This window comes from Euprymna scolopes, chromosome 33 (assembly GCF_053919585.1).
Source record: "Euprymna scolopes isolate OS-2025 chromosome 33, ASM5391958v1, whole genome shotgun sequence".
NCBI lineage: Eukaryota > Metazoa > Mollusca > Cephalopoda > Sepiida > Sepiolidae > Euprymna > Euprymna scolopes.
Genome location: NC_136514.1, coordinates 28,377,349 through 28,403,445, shown reverse-complemented (window position 1 = coordinate 28,403,445; position 26,097 = coordinate 28,377,349). Strand labels below are relative to the sequence as shown.

Genomic DNA, 26,097 nt, shown 5'->3' with positions numbered 1-26,097 from the left:
AAGAAAAAAGTTATTAGTGAATTAATGGAATATATTTCAATCAAAATAAATGCTGAGCAAATATAAAATTATTAAAATTCATTCTTTACAAGTCCATCATAAAAGATATAAATATTAAACAAAATTTGAAATATCAAAAAAAAAAAAAATTACGAAAATAACAATGTTTTTCTCCCCTCTTGAAGGAGTGAAGAGATCATTAAAATGGGACTTACCTGGACTGAGAGGAGCATCATCTTTGTTTAATTGTTGCATGGTCAGATCGACTTTCTTGATTTGTTTGTATTGAGGGCCCTGCATCTGTTTCATGCATTTCTTGATAAAACCAACATAATCTGCAAAGAAACAGAATCCAAGAAATTATAATCGCACAAGTTTACGTTTAATTTTAATCCAACTTTTGAAATATATTTTTATTTCGTCACAGGTACATATATCATACAGAATTTTCTTTGTTTTTGAATATATGGATGGAGGGTGATTCTGGATAAGAACTGTGAAATCATATAAAGCAGATTTCATGGAATAAAGACGAAGAGGAACAACTCCCAAAGAGATAGGATGATTAGATAAGAGTTAATACTGGCATGTTATTCCTGAGAGTTGAATGATTGGCCCAAGACAATAATAACAGGTGAAAATTTTGTTCTAAAGAATGTGACAAAACTTTTAGGAATATGTGCATAATTAATTAATTGGAATATAAAAATGTGTCTGTAAATTAAAAGGATTTAACTTGAAAAAAAGCAAAGTTTAAAAAAAATAAATATATAACGGTTTCCTGTTTCATTTTTTTTTTATTGTGGTCCTCGAGGATGGGGAAGAGAGGGAAAACGAGAGAGAGAAAGAGAGAGGAAGAAAAAGAAAGAGAGATAAAGAGAGAGGGAAGGGAGATAAAGAGAGAGAAGTGGGAAGATGAAGAGAGAGAAGGGAGGAAGACGAAGAGAGAGAAGGGAGGAAGACGAAGAGAGAGAAGGGAGGAAGACGAAGAGAGAGAAGGGAGATAGACGAAGAGAGAGAAGGGAGGAAGACGAAGAGAGAGAAGGGAGGAAGACGAAGAGAGAGAAGGGAGGAAGACGAAGAGAGAGAAGGGAGGAAGACGAAGAGAGAGAAGGGAGGAAGATGAAGAGAGAAGGGAGTGAGATGAGGAAGAAGGGAGATGAGGAGAGATATAGAGAGAAGGGAGGGAGATGAGGAGAGAAAGAGATAGAAAGGGAGGGAGGGAGATGAGGAAAGAAATGAAGAGAAGGGGAAGGGAGATGAAGAGAGAGAGATAGAGAAAAGGAGAAAGGAGATGAAGAGAGATAGAGAGAAGGGGAGGTAAATGAAGAGATAGATAGAAAGAGGGGGAGAGAGATAAGGAAAGAAAAAAAATGGAGCTAGAGAAACCAATATATTTTAGATTTATAGATTAAAAAAAATTTTTTTTTTAAGTATCTTTTTTTTTTCTTTAAAAAACAAAAAAAAAAATGACACACAAACAACCCATAATAAAATTTAGGGGTGCAGAATTAGGCAATTAAATTTGTACACATGTACTATACAGTGGATTATTTTCTTTTTAACAATTGCACCAAACAAATCCATGCAACGCGCAGCCACTTTTCCACTCCATCAAGATATCAATTCAGAATCTTAATCCCAACATTATCGATAAATCTGAACAATGGCAAAGCGAACAATGAATTCTAAGTGCTAATCTATTTGCAATGAAACCAAAACAATCAGTGTCGAAAGAACACTCTGAATTATTGATATTAATACAGCATTTCATAACAGAATAACATGGGCTTTTCATCTTTATATTTTCACATTGCGTTCAATGAAAGTAAAGCCATTTTAGTTTTCCTTTACCTGAAAATTTGATTGTGAATGTATGTTGCTCTTAAATAACTAAGGCAAGTTATACAGCAGGAGTTCAAATGGAGGTGAAATCAATGAATACAACAGAGACCATATACAATACACAATTGTGAATAAAAATGTTGGCATTTATAGAATCAGTAGGAAAAATGGAAGAAATTGATTGGTAAACATGTTAGCATTTCTCAAATTCAATGTTGTAAAAATCGGTTACATTTTACTATAATACAGATTTGGTGTCTGTCTGCAACTAAAACTCTTAACAAAAAAAAAACGTTGCTATTCTGCAAGAGTTATCTCTCTTGTAGATATTTGGTTTTAACACTAGAGGGCACCACTTTGGAAAGATTTTTTTATACTCTTACCAGCAACATGGAGGCAAATATATTGCTAAATATAATTAGATCATTCCTAGACAAGAGGAAAATCCAGGTTGTCTTTGATGGACATATATCCAAACAACATAATGCAGGAGTGTCTCAGGGGTCGATTGTTAGACCTTTATTATTCCTGATCTTCATAAACGGCTTCCCTGATAACATTCTGTCTCAGACGGGTATATTTGCAAATACAAAATTCTATAATAGACATGAGAGAAAACAAACATACACATATCTAAGACAATAGCTGAAACCTTAGAAAATGGCCTCTAGTTTGTAGTGGAATAAGGTCCATAAATTGGTGGCAACATTCAATGCTACTAAGACTAAACTTCTTTCCTTTAACAATTACAAGGAGCCTTCTCAACCACTGATTGTCATGACTAATAAAACCCAAACCGAGTGCATATCTTTCAAATGCCTAACATTCACAAGCAACGTAAATTAGAACAAATACATTGAGGACATTGCAAAGGCTGCTGCAAAAGAAAGTGAGCTCCCTCTACTATGCTAGAAAATTACTCACACATGAGAGTATCCTGCATCTCTATGAAGCTACCATTTGCCTATGAGTATTGTTGCCACATGTTGGCCAGTGCATCAACCACGAATCTCTCATTCTTAGACAGGGTCCAAAAAAGTCTTCAATCTAATAGGCCCCTCACTATTAGCCAAGCTTCAACCCCTGTCCCATCACTGCAGTGTTGCATCCTTGTGCCTGTTTTGCAAGTAGTTTAATAGAATATACTCTGATGCACTCATTGCACTTGTACCCTCTCGACATACATATCCCAGGCAAACTCATCTAGCAACAAAATTCCACCCTTTCATTGTAGGGTCCCTAGATAATGGAAAGCTTTCTACTGTAAAAGTTTCTTCCTTCAAATTGCTAAGATTTGAAATTCCTTACCTGTTTCCCCGACTATACTAACATACACAAATTTATATGTAAGGTGAAGACATCTCACTGCCCAAGTCCACTTTGGACATGGTCCCAAATAGTAGCCCGTTATGTCCAAATGGCCTTGTTTGGAGTGAACAAGAGTAAAAAAAAGAATTAAGTAACGATACTGCATCTTACCGTTGTGACTTTGAAATTAGTCAGCAAGTAGAACAGAATTAGTTTGGTATGAAAGCAACATGTCAGGAAGGTATGAAAGCAACATGTCAGGAAGGTATGAAAGCAACACGTCAGGAAGGTATGAAAGCAACACGTCAGGAAGGTATGAAAGCAACACGTCGGGAAGGTATATGATAAATTTATAAGAAGAAAAAAAAAACATTTGGTACCTCTTGGTAAGTCATCAGGTTTAATAAGTTCTTTGAAGAAATCGTAGGCTCTTGTAACCTGGTCAAGATATTCTGTTGCCTCCACATACCAAAACTTCAACTTGCGGTTTTCCTGAAAAAAAAAAAAATAAATAAAAACCAATGAACATAAAGTATTCCTACAAAATTTATGCAAATGTTAATAAAAGATTTGAACTTAGCAGGTCATGGGTCGTCCATTTGGTTTTATGGTTTGAATAATGTTTAATTATCAGTGAACCACTGATAGATAGAGGAGGAAGAGCAAAAATGAACTGGAAACATACAATCAAGAGATTTCCAATCAATAGGCAAAAGCTGGAGGAACAATGTGGAGCTGGCTATAGACTAAATGCGATGGAGCATTTTGTGTGTTGCAGGATGCCAAAGTTTCTAAGTCTCATGCTTAAATTGTATTTTAACCATTTTGCCACAGAAAACAGATATATCCATTGAATCTTTCTCATTAAAATTGTAAGACCACTTCTTGTGCATGGAAGGTGCTAGGATATTTCTCACATCAGCATAACTTTCATAATTTTTTGTGATGTGTCCACCCTACAGATAATAATAAACTTTTCCACTCAATATAAAGAATAGGAGAATGTGTCAATGCATGAGTCATGTACACTTGACAGTCGGACTGACGTATAACCACACTCTTTATTTGTTGTATTTGCTTTTCTGTTCAATACATTTTGTTTTCACTAAATAAAGAGCTGTGTCTTTCCTCCGGACCTTTACGGAACCACAAGTATTACATACTCTTTGCTTAAAACTAAATATAGCCCACATTATGACTTCACACACATTCCAAATTCATAATGATCGGTTAATTAGTTTTGGAGTGAATCTTGAGCATTTCGGCTAAACTTTGTAGGTTTTGATTTTCATATTGTTTCCCCACTGTATCCAAGAGAGGATCATTGTCATCATATCGTATGAATCCGAAGATTTTATTGTTAGCATTGATTTCCCTGATATTTTTCTAGTTAAAATTTGTTCTAGAAAGACAACGGGGATCATGTGAAGGTTTCAAATATCCTAAATGAAAGTAATTTTTTGTGGAACAAACTGGATTTGAACTTAGGACACTCCGGTTGTCAGTCTGTGTCGTTAACCACTAGACTACCATCATCTCCCATCCAAGAGAGGATGAAAATTATAAAATCAAAATCAGAATTTAAAGAAAAAATTTTTAAATAAAATTTTTTCTTTCTAAAAGAATCAAACTTAGGCTCAGTTCTGCACTGATGGCTAACATTTCACCAGAACAATTCACTAATCTTTCCATCTCTCTCTCCCTCCGCAAGATCCATAGTAACATGGTATCCAAGCAACAAGACACAGTAGCCATGAGAGTCTGAGATCGTTTTACAGACACAATTTATCCAAATCAATTTATTGCAATGCCAATTGTTTAGCCCAGAAAAGCAAAAAATTTCCAATTTCTTTTCCTCATTTTATTTTCATTTCTTTTATTTTTTGCATTATATAAGAGGCTTTTTTTGCTTTCCGAACAGAAAATAAATTAGTTAACAGAAAATAATATGGTTTGTGATCTAGCTAAATGGTTATAACAACTACCTAGAATAAAACTATGGCAATAACCTATACTAGTGAGACCTGTGAAAAGTCCACAGGGGACTCATTCATATGTAATATATTGATGCTGGCATTCTGTAGATATTCAGTGTAAATGGAGACGCTCTGATATTATTGTAGCTCTTTTGTTAAAACTGCAAAAGTATTTATCTAAACTAGCAGGGACTCCCAGTGCAGCCCAGTCGTAAAGTATGCTTAAATATGATATTTTAATTCTTGCAGATTTTATATATATTATTATAGAGTTACTGTTCTATCGATTTTTATATATTACAAAGTTGCGATTTCAAAAATAAAAAAATATATTCATATGACTTAGGTTCATCAGCTTGAATAGAAAGCGAATCTCAAACTTATATATATATATACTAGCAAAAGTACCTGTCGTTGACTGGATTCAAAAACCACCTACAGAAAATGGATTCTGATTTATGAAAGTATAATAGGTTATGAAAAGGAAGGGTTGTAAAGAGATAGCTTCAAATTTGGAGGTATCAAAACCAAAGCAAAATATGATGAAAGTAAAAATATAATAGATAAACCCCATAATTTATTATACCATACCTGCTCACACTGAAACACTTATCACAATATTCTGCGGATCTATATTAAAAAAACCTTGTTAAACTTTGTGACATATTTCTATTCTATGGAGGTCAGGCGCGAACGAACACCCCATAATTTTATTATACCATATTTCTTCAAACTGAAACATAATTATCAAATTATACTTACGCAGATAGATATGAAAAGTCTTTAAAGTTTGTGCGAATGCAGACCCCACAATTTTATTATACTATCCCTATTTAAGTTAAAACATACTTATCAAAGTATTATTATGTACATCTATATCAAAAACACTTGTAAACGTTTTTTTTTGTAATTTTTTAATATTTTATTTCCATACTTTGTGGACCAGGCGTGTACGCAGACCCCACAATTTTAATGAATCATCATTATGCCAGATCAAACATACCCATTCCTGTGTCTCGATACATCTTCTATCATTATATGTGATCAATTTTCTATAATAGTCAACCATATAAGAGCCTATTCGTGACCAGACACACACACAGACGTTCAGCTTTATATTATAGATATATAACTTTAGTTCCTTCAGCTATAATCGAAACTGAAACCAAAACCTCGGAAGAATTCTTGACAAAATTATTTATAAAAAAAATAGATTACTATGGTACCATCAGCTAAAACCAAAACCAAGAGTTATGAAGAATTCTTGATAAAATTATTTTTAAAAAATAGATTATTGGAGTGGCATTAGCTATAATCGAAACTGAAACCAAAACTTATGAAAAATTCTTGGTAAAATTATTTATAAAAAAATAGATGACTTAAGTGCCTTCAGTTATAATAGAAACCAAAACCAAAATTATGAAGAATTCTTAGTAAAATTATTTATTACAAGAAATGAAAGTACATAACAATTAAACAACCCAGATGTAAGCATGGCACATAAAATAACACACACGCTATCACATTAATATATAGATAAGTGTATGGTACTGTGTAGGAATATTTAGTTGTGTGTGTGTAAAAATATGTGATTCTTGTCCAGGATTTCTCCTATATTAAGAACAAAAATAAAGAAAAATCTGTATATACGTAAAATATCATATCCCAAGAATCACATGAATTAATCAAGTAGTTTTATTTTAAAAGATAAAAAAATTTTATGAGTATCCAAGAAGTGACTATCTCAGCCAGCATTTTGAAAAAAAATCCCTATAAAACAAGGGAGATAACTCAATCATTCATATTTACTAGATTTATGTTTTAATAGCTAGAAATTCCTATTAGTTGCTTAAAGATGATTTTATTATTTAAAATAAAACTACTTGATAAATTTACGTGATTTTTGGAATATGATATTTTTATTCTATACATCCTACAGATTTTTATTTGTTTTTGTCATCAATACTTATCAATGCTAAAAGTCACATTAGGATAAGTGGTGACTCATTAGTAATAAATAAATAAAAATAAATAAATAAATAAAAATATATATATATATATAGTGATAAATGTCCCTACTACACTGGTGGAGGTGTTAACTGCAGTCGAATGGAGTCTCAAGTTTCATGATAGATGAGCATCTTCCTAGAGTCAAAGGCATGAATGTAGAGGCGGCTAGAAGAGGAGGAAAGAGTGAGAGAGAGAGAAGAGAAGAGAAAGAGGGAGAGAGAGAGAAGAGAAAGAGGGAGAGAGAGAGAAGAGGAAGAGGGAGAGAGAGAAGAGGAAGAGGGAGAGAAGAGGAAGAGGGAGAGGGAGAGAAGAGGAAGAGGGAGAGGGAGAGAGAGAGAAGAGGGAGAGGGAGAGAGAGAGAAGAGAAAGAGGGAGAGAGAGAGAAGAGAAAGAGGGAGAGAGAGAGAAGAGAAAGAGGGAGAGAGAGAGAAGAGAAAGAGGGAGAGAGAGAGAAGAGAAAGAGGGAGAGAGAGAGAAGAGAAAGAGGGAGAGAGAGAGAAGAGAAAGAGGGAGAGAGAGAGAAGAGAAAGAGGGAGAGAGAGAGAAGAGAAAGAGGGAGAGAGAGAGAAGAGAAAGAGGGAGAGAGAGAGAAGAGAAAGAGGGAGAGAGAGAGAAGAGAAAGAGGGAGAGAGAGAGAAGAGAAAGAGGGAGAGAGAGAGAAGAGAAAGAGGGAGAGAGAGAGAAGAGAAAGAGGGAGAGAGAGAGAGAAGAGAAAGAGGGAGAGAGAGAGAAGAGAAAGAGGGAAGGAGAGAGAGAAGAGAAAGAGGGAAGGAGAGAGAGAAGAGAAAGAGGGAAGGAGAGAGAGAAGAGAAAGAGGGAAGGAGAGAGAGAAGAGAAAGAGGGAAGGAGAGAGAGAAGAGAAAGAGGGAAGGAGAGAGAGAAGAGAAAGAGGGAAGGAGAGAGAGAAGAGAAAGAGGGAAGGAGAGAGAGAAGAGAAAGAGGGAAGGAGAGAGAGAAGAGAAAGAGGGAAGGAGAGAGAGAAGAGAAAGAGGGAGGGAGAGAGAGAAGAGAAAGAGGGAGGGAGAGAGAGAAGAGAAAGAGAGAGGGAGAGAGAGAAGAGAAAGAGGGAGGGAGAGAGAGAAGAGAAAGAGGGAGGGAGAGAGAGAAGAGAAAGAGGGAGGGAGAGAGAGAAGAGAAAGAGGGAGGGAGAGAGAGAAGAGAAAGAGGGAAGGAGAGAGAAAAGAGAAAGTGGGAGGGAGAGAGAAGAGAAGGGGGGAATAGAAGGGGGAAGAAAGGGGGGAGAGAGATAGAAGAGAAATGGAGAGAGAGATAGAAGAGAAAGGGGGAAAGGAAAAGGGGGGAGAGAGAAAGAGATGGAGAAAAGAAGGTAGAGAAGGGAGGAGAAGAGTGAAGAACAGATGATAGATAATGAGATAAAAAGAAAAGAAAGAAAGAACGAAAAAAAAAAAATGCTGGCACATTCACAAATGTATTTCAGAAATTTATTCCAACTTCTCTCCAAGAACCACCAGGGAGTATTCCCAGTAATGAATGACCACAACCACCTCCTCCTTCCTATCACCCCAATGAGCATCTCATGTCCCAAAATACATGACAGCAGACATGATAAAAATGGGTACAACTATCCATCCTCCCCACCCAGTAAAAGAACAGGAAATATGTGGCGGCGATTGGTTGGGGGGGGGGGCGTAGATCTGCAAAGTCAAACCCTTTTATACAATTGCTTGTTCATCTTCTTTTAAGCAAACATTCCAATTTACATTTCATCCATTTTTACAAAGAAAAAAAAAACAAAAAACAAAAAAAAACTATGGTAACTGGAAGGCGAGGATAACCCAGCTTCAAGAGAATTTTAGGAATGGAATCTAAGCCACTTGGGTGCGCGTGTTCGTTCCTATGGACTCTGAAACCACTTACCACTTCTTTTGAAATTTCACACGAAATGTACTTCATGTATCTGAGAATGTTCTCAGATAGGTTTTGCATTGAGATGCCTCTGATAAATATCAAAAATCGATAATAAAAAAATCCAGTTAAAGGATGAACAGTCTGATTTTGACCAAAGTTAACACCTTTATACAGACTAACACCACAAGTGCATTTGAGAAGTTTTATCACTGCACAAGCAGAAAGACCCAGCATATAAAATCAACAGTAGGTTCTTTGATAAAACGATGAATGTTTCTGTTTAGAGCACAATTGAACCATGATACTTGAATTTTGTATGGTAAACTTTAATTCAATAATTTAATAAACTCAACAGTAGGTTCTCTACAGTGCAATGTAGACTACAATGTATTGTGGATTAAGTCACCTGCTAATCTATACATAAAAGAGATGTTTGGTTGTTTTGTTTTATGGTATATCAACTTTTTCCCGGTTATTTAATGCTGAATCTAATAATTTTGGAAAAAAGTTTATTCTGAGTTTGTTAGGACGATACAAAGGTATACTGCAAGGATAGTAATTCTTTACTTCTTTGGGCAAAGTTGCCTCCACTTGTCAGAGTGCTAAACTTTAAATTCTTGCGACTTCTCGCGAAATCAACAACCGGAAGCAAAAAGTGGAGGGAAAACAGAGTGACTTTCAAAATGAAGAAATGAGCATCATTCCAGTTCGTTTCTGTTATCATACTTGGACTTCTAACCTTTCATGTATTATGCTTGAATTGTCGTCATGTGTGTGTGTGCGTGTGTGTGTGTGTGTCCTCATAATAAACATATATCGCCATGTAACAGCGAGTGATTTCCTTATTTGTTCATAATTATTCCATTCTTTCATCATGTGCTGCAAATATACCCACATAAAGGCTGGACATCTTGCGGTAAGATATTTCATGTTATATTGATCCTAACGCATCCCACTATATAACAGAGTTGTAAGCCATTTTAGTTTTAGAAAAGAAGAGTTTTCCATTGGAGAGACAATCCGTAGAAATCCTGAATTGTAAAAGCTTGTTGACTAAGAACAGTTTCTTGTTGGATAGCCAATCCACAGACGTCTTGAAACGTAAAGTTTCTTCTCGTGTAAACAACGAAAAGTATGTGCAGAATTCTAAAATATTCAGTATGCTTTATGAAGCGATTCCAATTTCTGATTGGTCAGTAGCAGAGCTTCTTTCCATTTGATTGGTCGGTTCCTATCATTCCTGTCTATAAATAGAACTTTCTACTTTTTGTAACCATGCCTTCTTTTATTATACCAAAAATATTGTAACAGTATATGCTTCAAGTTGATTATATTTTTATTTATTCATGGTGTTTGGTTTGGTTGTTTTTAAAAAGAATTGTTGCCTTTGCTTTTGGCTTTGCAGAACATAACTCAGTTTTGCAAAGTGAAAGAAAAAAAGCAAAACAATATCATTATTTGGTGCATTTTGGGTCAGGAAACTGATATCTTCAGATAGCCTGGTCTGTTATTACCAAGTTTAGGAATAGAATCATATATATATATATATATATATATAAAAGGAAAAATGGCTGCGCGCATTTTTGCATGTCTAAGAAAGGCTTTTTTCGCCGGGTTTCTTGACGAGGTTACATCTATTTGGAAGTTTCCTTTTACTTCCTAGATTATAATATCTACAATTTTTACTTCCTAGATTATAATATCTACGATTTTACTCCCTAGATTATAATATCTACAATTTTACTCCCTAGATTATAATATCTACAATTTTTACTTCCTAGATTATAATATCTACGATTTTACTCCCTAGATTATAATATCTACGATTTTACTCCCTAGATTATAATATCTACAATTTTTACTCCCTAGATTATAATATCTACAATTTTACTCCCTAGATTATAATATCTACAATTTTACTCCCTAGATTATAATATCTACAATTTTACTCCCTAGATTATAATATCTACAATTTTACTTCCTAGATTATAATATCTATGATTTGCAAACGGACGTTGTCTCTACATTTATTTTGATTGACTTTTAAAAAGTTCCCTCTATTCCGTTCTTTTGCATGTTTGTTTGTCTTTTTCGTATAAATAAAGCGAAACTAATCGAAGCACAGTGGATCACTGGGCTTTCCAGACGGGACCTCCAGAAACGCAATTAGCTTTGATCAATGTTGGGGAAACCCTTCATATCAGACAACTGCTATTCATTTGGAGAGCTCCCGCTTTTTGAGGGGAGCTGGTTTTCCCCAAAATCGTGGGGAAGCAAAATACGACAGATAGCGGAAAGCTTAACTGGCCTTCAGCCAATGTTCACTTCTTTGCCTGCATGAGTCTTAACTTATTCACTTCAAGTCAACTTATTGATTGACATCAATTAATTTGAATGCTTTTCACTTCCTGTCAAGTTTTAGTGTAGCGGTAAGATCTCAGCTTTTCTTTCACTTTCTTTTCCGCCTTAGAGTCACGGGTTTGAGCCTGCCTGCCTGCCTACTACCACTGCCCCCTCCTCCAAACAATTTTCTTATTTTGTTTTAAATGGGGATGAGAGATCCTACTGGATGTCAGACAGTCAGTCGTTATCTCATGTATTCAAACTGAGACATTGTCGAGTTGAATTTAATAGTCAAAAAAGCAAGCACCCATATGTGTGTGCTTATCTTCAGGAGGATCTGAGAGAGAGAGAGGGAGGGAAAGAGAGAGAAATATTAAAGATGGCGGCCTTGGCTTTATAAGGTGTGATCTTGTGGAATCACACCGCCCACCACACACATATGCAAATGAAATGCAGCAGCCAGGTTTTTTTTTTCTCAAATAAAAAGCCTGTTGGCAGAGGAAGAGATGCGTGCTGGAAATTGAGAGAGAAAATTATGAGAAGGAGGAAATACAGTGATGAATTCTATTTGAACTTTTATTCCCCCCCCCAAATACCAGCCCATTTAACTGCAGAGATCTTTTTAAGATTCTAACTGTTCCTTTAAATGCAATTGTTTGTATTCCTTGTGCACTTGGGTCAACGGGTATATTTGCCAGGTAATTTTTGAAATTCTTTTCAGGAGTCCTGTTGTTTCTATAATTACTGGATTAATGGAGATCTTCCTAAGATTCCAGTTTCTTTTCATGTGATACATAAAACCTTGGTATTTCGATATCTTTTCTTCTCTAAGCTCCGTTTAACTCAGCATTGGGGACACTAACTTTTAAGGTTGCTTCTTTCCCCTTGTCCCATATAACTATGTTAGGGTTAATATGCCTGTTTTCTAGGTACGTAAAAATTGCATAGTCATAGTGGATGGTGTATGACTTATTTCCAACTGGGTTTTTTTTTTCTGGTTTATGTTCTACTACATTTGATATTAAACTTTATTTATATATATATATATATATATATATATATATGGCACAATCATGTTGACACACCGGTTCTCGTCGTCAGATCACCAAAGTTAAGCTATGTTGAGCCTGGACAGTACCAGATGGGTGACCATTTTGGGAAGTTTAGGCGCTGTATGTACCACGCCGAGTCGTAGAAACTTTCTAGGTTCCTATTTGGGGGGCGCATTAATTCATTGGAAGAGATGCACTTCCAGTCTTCGTTAAGACATGTATCTAGAAGAAAAAAACTCAAACCTGTGGTTTACTGTATCCTCTGTTCTGTGGCAGTCATTTGCACTGACAAAGGTTAGCAGTAATCCCCAAAACAGCGGCTGGTTCTACACGAAGCCCTCACCATTATAAACAAATCATCTGTGTGGATTTCCGAGCAACTTAGTTGTTGTGGCGGAAGATCATAGGTTGAAATTGACAAGAGAGTCCATCATTATATATATATATCTGCAAAGCTCTTTGTAAATAAACAAATAGAGCACTGTGAGAGTAATGGTCAATGTTTGTATAAAGCATTGTAAGATATCATTGCCGCTAGTGCCTGTCCCAATGGCCTAATGGATAGAGCTGTTTACTGTCAACTCAATAGTTGTTGGTTTGATCCTGGGCTTGGGATGGGTGCGGATCTAGCCAAACTGGAGAACTGCAATACAGCGAAAGTGTCTGTGGATGACATTTTACCGATGCTTTTGCTACAGAAATTGATATGTTAACAGTTAAAAAATTCAAATAAATTTTAGTGAGAGTTACACATTTCACAGAATCTAAAGACAGCAGTGAATTTTTTTTTTTATATCATCTAGGGTCACTTTAGCAATTATTATTAAAACCATAAAATAACTAAAATATATCTGTATATATAAAGTAGTAGCGTTCCTCTCTGTGTGTCTACAACTCTCCTACAGTCCACACCACTGAACCGATCATGACTAAACCTGACATGATGATGGTCTCCGACCTAGGGATGGTGCACACTATTTCTCAAGGTCAAGGTGAAATGTTAAGGTCGGGACTTTGCTGTACACTCGGATATCCGAACATTCAGCAAAGTCCCACATGAACGACTAATAGTACAATAAACTTAACCAAAGACTGTTAATGAAAAATGTACTTAAAGAATATTTCTTTTGAAGAATTAAAATAATTTAAAAAATAACAGAATACGTTTCAATTCGTTAAAGGTACTTTCCCGCTTTATGGCTGTCTGTAGTCAAGTATTCTTTTAAAGAACATAGTGTCTAAATTTCTTTTATAACTTGACCTCATATTGGAAATGTAATTGTTAACTCTTTTTAAATAAAAAATTCTATTTGCAATCATTTTTTCCAAAGAAAACTTCCGACTTGCAATATATCTGCACACAGGCAACGCTTGGCGGATACCACTAAATCAGAGTTCATTTTTTTTTTTTTTTTTTTTTAAGGTTATCCACATGACCATCTATGCACCGGGTATATAAAAGTTATTTCGTTAATTTCAGACTTGTATACACTCAAACATCAATGGTTTAAGTTTGTACTTACAAATAATGTTCTGGAAAAAAAAATGTTCATCTAGTAGATGTCTTAAGTGTTTTTTTTTTGTTTTTTTTTCCCTTTTTCAAATTAGATACGAGAAAATATTGTCTTATCTTGATAAATAATAAAAATAAACAAAAAGACATAAATCATTTTTTCTTCTAACAGAAGTGGGTCATATTATCTACCTCTACCTCCATCCCCACTTTCGACCATACTTACATAACTTCTATGTATGTGCACATGCGCTTTACTTTCAATTTGAGCACCCATTAACATTTGCAAGACTTATTACATTTTTTTTTTAAATATTTGTTACAATTAAAAAACAAAATTGAAATAAATTTACTTTTTTTCATTAAAAAGTGTCTCTGGTGTTTAAAGATTACCCAATTGCTTACACACGGTTAACCTTTGTATTCGGATGCAAGGTCTGGATAATGTACTTAGAAGAGAATTTCACAGATGTTATCTGAATTGGTAAAGGAAGTTGATAAAAATCAAATAGGACAACAATGCGACCCATTTTCCGTCATTCTAAACTACATAATTTTAATTTATCTATGGTGAAAGCTGTATGAACAGTATTCAATTTGTGTGGCATAATGGATAAAGTACTTGGTAAAATTCAGTTGAAGGTTCAATTCTCAGTGTGGGAAGCACTAAAAATACAATTGTGAATTACTTAGGATTTCTACCCAGTCGAACATGCTACCTCTGTGGATTAAATAAAGGATTCCTTTTGGAATTCCATGCAGATTCCCGAGTTTGACAGAAAGATTCTCACATTTGACAAGATACATCTGAAGAAGGTCGGAAGTTACATTAACCGAAATGTTGTGAAAATAACACTCTAGATAAGAACAGTAACCCTAAGAATTCAAATAAAACGGATATATAATTTTAATTTAGCTCTGGTGAAAATTCTATGAACAATATTAGAATCGGGTTTGAACATACAGCATGTTTAGTATAAATTTTACTCTTTTCCGGAAAAAAAAAAAGTCATATCTTGTCCAATAATTTATGACTTCTCAAAATTCAAGGTGCATTTCTTAAAGGATATTTTGTTGAATGCACCTCAATCAAGAAGTTACCCTGAACCTTCATTAAAGCCTCCAAGTGGGATGCAACCTCCATGGCGTCCTTTGAGACATGCCTGAATACCAGTTTGATTCTGGCCATTAGCTTATTCTTGGTTTTACAGGTGGCACGATTCGTGTCTTTCTCAACTACGTTCCGCATATTAATAGTTCATAGGATTGGAATCGAGTAAGTCAGGGTGCCAGATGTTGGAACTGATGAAGTTGTGAAAGTTCTGACAATCACTTTCCGATGGTGTGACATAGCTTGATCATACTGCCACCATTTCCACTCAACACTTGTCTACTTCCTTCCCACTACAGGCAGATGTGATACAAAGTCAAAAGGTGAGATAGACAAGCTAGCGACTCAAGGAGGAGCATTCTGGCCTGTTAAAAATTGCCTGGGCAGCCTCATTGGTATTTCCTAGTTGGGGTGGCTCAAGCAATAAACTTATTTCACCGAAAAGACAGGAGGCAAGGCTTGGGAGAGTGGACTAACCAGAACGAATGCCTCAGCCCACCAGATAAAAGGCCACCAATGAAGAAGATTTCAGAGGTTTTATGACTACAAACTGATCCTATGTTGATATAATCACCTGAATACTTTTTGTCATTAAAATAATCAATTTCCAATCAAAATTATTTGACATGGCATTTTACCCCCACCAACTTCTTCTAAAATGCTCCACACATGCATACATGTAAATATAAACATAAAAAAACGACATGTAGGCATAGATCAAAAACTTGACTTGATTGACCAATGTGATTTTTGGATTCAGTGCATCAGATTTGCCCTAAATCATCTAAAAAACCAAACAAATTTGCTGCTGATCATCATTCTGAATGATCAGTATCATTAATTTTTTTAATGTCAATTATAATGGAAGAAAACTAAAAGCAATGATGATAAAAAAAATGTCAAATAAAATAAAAGGTCAATTAAAAAAATAAATAAAAAATAAAAATAACCAGTTAAAAAAAAACATATATATATATATATATATATATATATATATATATATATATATATATCTTAAGAAAATGTATATGTTTTTTAATTAAATTGTACTGCTCTTGAGTAAAAAAAAAATACTGCTGAGGAAACCTTACACCACAAATTGCATATTACAAAATATAAAAAGGAAACTAAAAAACAGATACGTTATGGACTGAGCACAAAAAGATATCCGGGTGTTCCAGCTTGTGTATAAATTGTTGGGTTATTTTGTTTAATGACATTAATCTTTATAATTATTTAATGTTTTACTTGTGTAAAAACACTGTCTCTGAAATTATATCACAGTGGCACACCTCAATTTTTCCAATGAAAGTTGATGCATTGCAAACACTCAAATCATCACAAACATAGGTCATGTGCAATATCTATTGAAAAAAAATACTTTGCAAAATAAACATAATTGGGATCTTTAATGAATTACTATTTTCAAGGAAATCTATATAATAATATACTCTCATGCAAATATGTGTACTTTATCAGACACTTTGAACAGAACCGATACTACACTTGGAAATATTTATTTGTAGAAAATATTTTAAAATTTATATTTTAAAAACATTAAGCATTAAAATGTGTGGGAAATTGGATGCTGCTGGTCGTCATTTGACACTTAATTAAAATATTTTATTGCTCATGAAAATAAATATATTTATTAGTGTTGGGACGATTAATCGGTATTGGAAAATTTTTTTGCATATTTTTTTATGCCAAAATGATTTGTTTATCTTTATTTGATTTTTTTTTTTTTTTTTTTTTTTTTTTTACAAAATCTTCCACTGCTGGTAGTAATAATCAAATAAATATTTATTGATTTTAAAATTACCAGTAAAACAAAAATCTATAGATCATCCCTATAAGTGTGTATTTACTGTAATCCGGAAAAAATAACAATTTTATGGTTAAATATTTAGAGATTAATAAAGAATCGGAATCGGGAATTTGGTATGGAACCAGAAAAAAAAATATTCGAATCATCCCATCACTAATATCTATATACAATAATTTCATGGGCGTATTTTAGTTGGAGTTTCATGCTCAACAAAACTGCAACATCAAATGGAATTTAAAGAATTACTATTTCTGCATTATATTTTAGGTGATCAGGTAACCTATCTTTTAAAAAGCTGGTGGAGGGTGATAACATATGTATGCATAAACATGAAATTGCCTTGGCATATTATTTATGTATTTAGAAAAATAGTAATAAAATGGAAAAGTATATACACCGCAAAATGCATTATTAGCAGACTAATATATTTTTTATTGACAGTAACTTGTTTTGGATAAATAAAATTTAGTTTATCGATGGTGCGTTTGATGTGATGTTGTCTTTTATAGTTTTAGATTTTCGCATTTCCATTTTATTTTTTCCATACATTTGGTTAGATTTTATCCATATATCGATCTTTAAGAATATTTGGAAGGATAAAATTGTGATCCACCAAATGAAACAGTTTTGCACAACTTTTACGTCCTCCTACAAAGATTAAAATCAACATATAATGCAACTAAACCTCATGTCTAAAAAGGATTATTCTTATTTTGATCAAAATCCATTACAGGATTTCGATTCTAGAAAATGTCTAAGGGATCTTAAGAGGAAATTGATACTTATGGAACCTTGCTTAATTGGTGTGTAACGACTACACGGATAAAATTTGATGCAAATCTGAAATATTTGAATTTTAATATAGACGGTTCTGCTTATAATAATGTCCTATAATATGTGCTCTAGAATCCATTACAAAAAAATAAAGAAATTGGAGAATAATTATTAATTTATCTCTAACACCTGTTATTAAAATTTCACAACAAATCGGACGTATCTGAGTTTTTATGAACATCTTCTACTCTCTCTTTTGTATAAAAAAAAGTAAAAATCATAAATATAGCACACTAGCAGGGAAACCCAACGCTGCTCGGTTTTGAAGGAGGATCAGCTAATGTTCCAAACTTCCAATAATTTTATTGTTATTGAAATCAATTAAATCACCCATTTTTCAATCAAATCAATTGTCTGCCTATTGTAATTGGTGGGGGACTCACCATGGTGCACAGCTTCATATGCCTCCTTGTAATGATTTAGTTCAGAATATATTGTAGTCTACATTGCACTGTAGAGAACCTACTGTTGACTTGATATAATTATTTTATATGATGTGTTAAATTAAAGTTTAAAATTCAAAATTTAAGTAGCATAGTTCGATTGTGTTCTAAATAGATACATTCATTTCGAATGCAGTCTTGTCTTATCAAACAACCTACTGTTGATTTTATGCGGTAGACCCTTCTTGAACGCACTTGTGATGTTAACTTTGGTCAAAATCAGATTGTGCCTTCTTTTAATTGGATTTTTTCCGATTATCAGTTTTTGATACTTATCAGAGGCATTCCGATACAAAACCTATCTAAGAACACTTCCAGACACACAAAGTAAATTTGTGTGAAATTTAAAAAAAAAAAAAAAAATCATCCCAGCTATTTCAGAACCTATAGGGAACGAACTCACACACAGAGAAAAAGTGCCTTTTGTACATAAGTTAGGAATACTGTCTGCTCTTTAATTTAGCAGTTTTGTTAAAAAAAATTCATAATGATTAATTAGTTTAGGTATTTTTTTTTTTTTTGACACTAAATCAACACTTTTCAGGATGCCGAACTGAGTAATTTTGGAAAAAATTTCATGCACGAAATATTTACTTATGGTGTTTGGTTTGATTGTTTTGTAGAAGAAAATTGTTTGTGTTTTTAACTTTGTAGAATATGATTGTGATTTTTAAAGTCGAAGGAAAAAACAACATCAATGTTTGGTGCATTTTACATCAAGAAGCCAGTATCTTCAGACAGCCTGATCTGATAACACCAAAATTAGTTTAGGAGTAAATCCTATATAAAGAAATACATAAACCTATACGCATACATAACTTTATATTATTGGCTAGGAATAAAGTGTGGTATTTGTTCTGATACTACACTTTACCTTTTCTGTCCTCGGTCAGTGGAAGAGAAATCCTTCTAGACTGAGACAATTTAAACTTTTGTTCCTATCCAGAGTGCCGCTTTTTTGGGGAGTTGGCTTTTCCCCACATTAAAAACTGACCTTATGTCTAACTCTGCCCTCGTGGGGAGGCCAGTAAATAGGAACTTTATGTGAAGAATTTTTTTTTTATATATAAGCATGCAATTCTCACAGATATATGGATGAAAACACAAGTATACACATGTAAACGTGCACACCCAAACACCCAAACACACACACTAACCTACCAATTGACTTACAAATGACAGCATGACATTCCAGTTGTCCTGATTCATTAGCTGGCAGTCAAAACTCTAAAAGGCCAACCGTTTTATTTTTACAAAGCAAGGGTGACAAGGTCACATCAACACGGATTCTATTTCAATGGGTTGACTCCCCACCACTTGGATATCAAACTCACTATTCAGCATCGCCACTCCCCAAAAAGAGACACAAAGTTTGCCGTTAACTAATTTCCATTTTTGAAAGCCACAAAACCGGCAACAATCAATATTTAGAACATAAAAGCAATAAACGGAAAGTTCGTTTGCGCATCAAATATGAAGAACAAATTTAGGATACATCTAAAACTTCAAAAACTTTTTGAATCACAACATTATATATATATATATATATATATATATATATTACACACACACACACACACACATATATGAGCAAAAAAAAAGGGGGGGGGCAAGAGTGAAAGAAGAAAGAAATCGATTTTTCAATATTTTTCCGTGAACTTTTGTTAATTTTAACTGAAATTTTCTATTTTGCAGATCATTATTATTATAGAAGTAGAAAAATTAATCCTAAAAATGTTAAAACCACATCTTGGCGAGGATATAAAAAACCGAATTGCAGGATTAAGGCAGTCCAAAATGACTTACAAGCAGATTTTTGATATTTTAAGAAAAGAAAAAGTGAAAACATCTCTTTCTGTAGTGAAGCAAATTGGTCAAATGTTCAAAGTCAAATGCTTGGTAAAAGGGAAATCTGGATCTGGTTGCCCTAGAGCATTCACTTTGAAGAACGATCACAGGCTTAAATCAACTGTTTTGAAGGATTGAAAGAAAACTTATGTTGACCATAACAAAGAATTCAAAATAGGGGCTGGAAATTCTCTTTCTAGATATACAATATCTAGACGAATGAAATAAATGGGATTTTCTTCTAAAAAGGTGTGCAAAGAAGCCATTTTTATCTAAGAACAACATCAATGATAGAAAGAGATTTTTCTCATATTATGGTAAGAAAGATACAGACTGGTTCAGGAATGTTTTCTGGTCAGATGAATCAAGATTTTGTCTTGTTATTGATGCTCCCGAATGGTGCAGACTGGAGAAAGATTTTCACCAATTTGCATAAAAACAACAGTTAAACACCGGAATGGAGGGATAATAGTATGGGGAACTTTTACTGCAGCAGGAGTTTGGGAACTTATTAGATGTGATAAGTCAATCAATACAAAGGAATGCATTCGAATATTAGAAACAGGACTGTTACCAAGTATACAGAAGCTGGGAATATCTCAGAAAATTATTTTTCAACATGATAATGCCCCTGCACACACTGCTAAAGTCACAAAAAATGGTTTTCTGATTATTCAATTAATGTGATATTTTGGCCAGGTCAAAGCCCAGATTTAAACCCAATCGAGAATATTTGGTCCATAATATCTCGTGCATTAGATGAAAGAACTTTTTCGAACAATGACAAACTGTGGGAAGCTGTGCAAAGCGAATGGAATAGCATCTCCTCTTCACAGTGTTCCACTTTGGTTGAGAGCATGTCTAAAAGGATTGACCTTTTAAAAAAATCAAAATGGAATGCGATTCCATCCTAAGCATTTATTAAAGTAAATGTCTTGTTCTGTGTTATTAGTCTCGTTTAAGTTTCCTTGTTCAATTGTTCTTTGTTCAATATAGCTTTTAGTGCGATAAAATGTATAAAATTTGTTTGGCCCATTTTTTTTTGCTCACGAGTGTGCATATATATATATATATATATATATATATATATATATAGCATTAAAAATATTATTACAACCGGATGCGTTATATAGGAAAGACTATTTCATTCAATGGTATGAATATATTCTGGATATAATCGACACTAAATTATATAAGCCACCTGTGGAAGGTATAAAAAATAAACCTAGAAATGTCTGTGTAGTTTTGTATGAAAATAAAGGTTTAAAGAATCCAAAAACCATACAATTATTACCAAATGAGCTACAGACAAAAGAGCAACAACCAATAGTTACATATAAATAAGGCCAACCATACGAAACAAGGTGTTCAATTATACAAAAAAAAAGGTAGAACATATTAATATAAATGATAATAGTATAAATATTCCAGAATGTAATTCCTCCTCTTCATATAATATTGATATAGAACATATAATTACAGGAATCTAAAGATAGTAAAAAATTCTAAATTAACAAAACTCATTAGTAAAGGTTCAAATTATAAAGAACCTAAATGTCTTAATTATACTAAATGCGTTAAAGAATTAACAAAAGCACTAAGGAGTTTTATTATGTGTATGACAAATAAATATAAATTATTAGTCTACGTTATAGGTATGGAAGAAAAATATACATGAATTCGTAAATAAAAAGGTTGAATGTATAAAAAAATTTTTAACGCTCTATAAAAAAAAAAAAAAAATCCTCTTCTTAAAAATTCAGAAATACTTAAGGAACGTTTGCTGAAGGACTAAAGTTAGAAGAAAAAAAACTGAAAAACTTCTATGTATGTACTGGATACCTAAAATGCACAAAAAAACAGTTAGTGCTAGGTAAAGACTTGCATTATCAAACCTTTAAGCAAAGCTATATCTAAAGTGTTTAAATTAATTATAAATCAAATAAATAATTTCCACCAGAAAAGAAAATTCTATACAAATATAAATCTATTTTGGGTAGTCAATAATTCATACCCAGTAAAAGAATGGTAAGTTAATATAAATTCTAGGACAAAAGCAAAATCTATAGTGACTTATGGTTTTAGTATGTTATATACTAAAATTCTACATGAAAAACTAAGAATTAAACAATACTGTAGAGGTAGCTTTTGAGGGTGGTAAAGGTAAATATATAGACTTTTCAAATTCTAAAGCTTTCTAGTGTAAAAATAAAAACGGCAAAAATAGTGTTTCCAAAGGTATTTTAAAAGTACTTATAAGTTATCATTAAAGAAAGTTATTTTCAAATAGGAAACAAAATATTACTTCAAACTATGGCATCTCAATGGGATTAGACCCTGCACCATTTTGGCAAACTGCATTTAGACTTGAGTGTGTATATATATATATATATATATATATATATATATATATATATATATATCTCATCACGAATAAAAAATGATATACCCAAAACATATAATTTTCATGGTTGTAGGAGATTTATTGATGACCTTATATGTATAAACAATACCAAGGAATTTGAAATAAATAAACAGCTTATATATCCAAAGGAGTCAAATTCAATTGTGAACATAGAGGAACACAAGCTACATTTCTGAATTTAGATATAAAAATTGAAGATGGAATTTTTGTTTATGAAATATTTGATAAAAGAAGTTCTTCTGCCTTTCAAATAGTTTGTATGCCACACAAGGATAGTACCTGTCCTGTATTCATGTTTTATGGAAGCATTATGTCAGAGTTTTTGAGAATAGCTCACGTTACCTTAAAATTAATAGATTTTATACCCCCAGTTTCTAGCTTAGTAATAAGGATGATAAAACAAGGTGGAGATAAAACTAAAATATCTAAACAATTAAATAAAGCATTTGTTCGTTATCCTGATGTTTTTGAATCATATAAAATTAGCCAGAATATATTAATAAAGGAAATCCAAAACTATATTCATGATATGTAAAATGTATTATATAAAAAAAAATTGTGTGTGTGTGTATTCAACTTTTATATATTTTTAATAAATAAATAAGAATGTAGATATATAAAGTACTATTAATGGTAGGGGTGATAAGGAATAAAATGGATTAATCCTAATCTTATAAATACAACACTGGTAAATTAAAAAAATATATCCATTTTGAATTTGGAGACAGGGACGAATTTCACAGGTAGATATTTTTTATAACATGAATATCGTTGTAATTGTTAGTAGTGGGAATTTGGTAAATTGGATTACTTAAGGTGACGGTTCGTTAAGAACTTGTTTACATTGGATTTGAAGACGACCAAATTGTAGTCAGCTGGAAAGCAGGAAAACGGAAGAGAGTTCCACGGGCGTGCTGTTCTAAGAAAGAAGCTTTGTTCATGGAAGCTACGTTTAGGTTTAGGCACAGATAAAGAGTGAGGGAAATTATTGATAGTGGTTTCAGTTAAACGAGTGTTTTTCGTTAAATTTTGGTGAGGGAGGGGCTATAGATTGGAGCTCAGACGAGCACCTGCTATGAAAATAATGAAAAAGCAGAGACAGTCTCTTCTGTGAGAAAAAGGTTGCAGGGAAGAGAAAAGGGCATCCCCACTAGGCTACAAAGTCTATTTTGAACTGTCACTAGAATAGGAAACTAGGCATCTAAACATCAGACTCCAACCTGGAGCATGTGGTACAATGGGATATAAAAAAAAATGGCTAGTTACTATTAATACATCCAAAACCAAACTTCTATCTTTTCACCACAAATGCTCAGCTACTCCCTTTGCCCAGATGAAATGAATGGCTCTCTCCTTCATGAAGCGCCTGGCTTTAACAAACTTTTTGGACTAACCGTTACTCTTGACCCTTGACCTGAAATGAAATGAAAGACCTACATCAGATCCATTGCCAAAATCACTGGAAATATAGTGGGATCATTCTATCACTCCAGAAAGTATTTAACCCTTGACACAATCCTCTACCTCTATAAAAGTCAAATACGGCCTAAGATGGAGTACTGTTACCACATCTGGGATGGAGCTCCTAAAAGCCCCCTTTCTGACAAAATTGTCTTCGAAATTTAGAGGCAATGACCTTTTCACCTCCCTACTCCTTCTTTAGACATTGTGAGTCTCTGCTCTATCAATACTTTTATGTTCGACTTATGTTCGATCTATAGCCCCCTCCCCATAAAACGTTCACAACAAATACTCGCCTAGCTGAAACAATGGCCAACAACTTTCCTCACTTCCAATCTGTCCCCAAAACTAAACTTAAATTCCATGAGCAGAGTTTCTTTCCTAGAACTGTCTGCCTGTGGAATGTAATTCCGTTTGTCTGCTTCTCTGCTGACTATAACATGGTTGTCTTTCAAGTCTTATGTGAATAAATTTCTACTGAGTCGTCCATTTAGATTGTTTATCTCTATCTAAATTCCACTGTGACTGCTCATCTTACCATTTATCTAACACTTAACTCTTATCCTTGAGTGACCTTTGAGCCTTGATAACTGGTGACCCTCCAAGTAAAAAAAAAAAAAAAAATGAACAAATAAAAAATAATCTTTGCAATAATCTTTTATTCTTGTTTCACCAATTGGCTTCACTCTTTGTCTAGAGTGATTTCCATCAAAAAAAAAAAAAAAAAAAAAAAAAATGAAAGAAAGCAAAGAAAAGAACAACAGAAAAAAGCTATCTACACACCTCAATCCATGGAAACTTTCTGCCTTGTGTTAAATTCATTAAATTATGTAAATTTTTGTAACTTTAATGGATAAATAATACAAGCGAACATGCTTGCTAAAGTTATTAAATTCGTCTGGGCAAGATAATTATTTTAAAAACTATATTTAAAAAAAAAAATAATAATAAAGTGGCCACAAAAACAAAATATAGGAGCATACTAGGGTGGGGTTGGGGGCTATGTCCGGTTGTATAATATGCTTACATATGATATTTAAATTTATCCAGATTTTGTATATACTATTATAGTCATGATTTCAAAAGTAAAAAAAAAAAAAAAGGATTTGGATGCATACAGCTTGAATCGAAACCGAAAGCAAAACTGTGGTATTCAAAGCTGGTGACGTTAACATTGTACCAACGTGACGCGCATATGAACAGATTACAATAAACTGATGAATGTACAAAAAGTTTTTTTTCAATTTTGACCCCTTTTTGATCCCTTAAAAACTATTTTAACCGGCTAAAGGCCCATAAAAGAACGGTCCATCAAAAATCCAATCATTTGAGGCCCCTAGCGCCGCACTGCCACTTTTATTTTCGGAAGAGATAGTTTGGAAATATGGAAACAGACAGACATACTGAGTTTTATAAATTAGATTTATTTGGTTTAGTCATATAAATCAACTATGTTGAAATGGGTTTCAGTATCACACTTATTTTTACATACATCATATTTCAGTAAAGTAATTAAAAACGTCTTTTTTATTATTAAAACATAATAAATTATAATCAAAATATATAATTAATTATTTTAATAATTATAACAACTAGTATGAGCTATGTAAATTCCACAGAATGAGAAATATATTTAATCAACAAACATGTTTCGATAAAGCTAATATTTTTCTGGATAGTTAAAAAAAAAAAAAAATTATGGTCCTGTATATGACCTTAAACTCTATCCGATGGTGAGGCCCCAGCTTGCAGGCTTTGGGGGTGTGGAACCACCCTTTAATTGCCATTGCTCCCAGGTCCACTCTGACCCGGAGTGGTAGTACATGTTAGGATCCCAACTATGAGTTCAATAGAAATCGACTTAAAAAAATATATTCTATTAAAAACCTTTTCTTCAAAATCACTGGATTCGGCATTGAATAACCTGAAAAGAGTTGATATGCCGTAAAGCAAAAACAACCAACCCAAAAAATTAGTTTTTTTTGTTTTTGTTTTTTTTGGACAGAAAGACCAATAATATTAAGCAAATATGAGTTTATTAACATTTCTATGAAAGTTGTGACCAAAGTAATTCAATTAAATTTCATAACATTCCAATTAAAAACAAGGAGCGTGAGACCAGCATGCAGCAGCTGTTTTATAAAAAGATGGGGGGAGAGGGGGGCAACAAGTTTCTGTGAAAAAAAGTCTTTGATATGAATCAGTTATTTTTCTGAACATTTGATTTTTTT

General features: G+C 33.3%; 1 protein-coding gene across 50 annotated transcripts in view; it reads right to left on the bottom strand.

Moving 5' to 3' along the window:
* LOC145258179 (uncharacterized) overlaps positions 1-26,097 on the bottom strand; it is a 399,192-nt gene that overhangs the window by 170,047 nt on the left and 203,048 nt on the right. For all 50 annotated transcript variants that reach the window (XM_080116006.1, XM_080116009.1, XM_080116011.1 and 47 more), the window contains 2 exons: positions 3,534-3,645; positions 216-335 (listed from right to left, as the gene is read on the bottom strand). In XM_080116006.1, the coding sequence (XP_079972132.1) occupies positions 216-335; positions 3,534-3,645 (232 nt within the window). The remainder of the gene's footprint in view (positions 1-215; positions 336-3,533; positions 3,646-26,097) is intronic.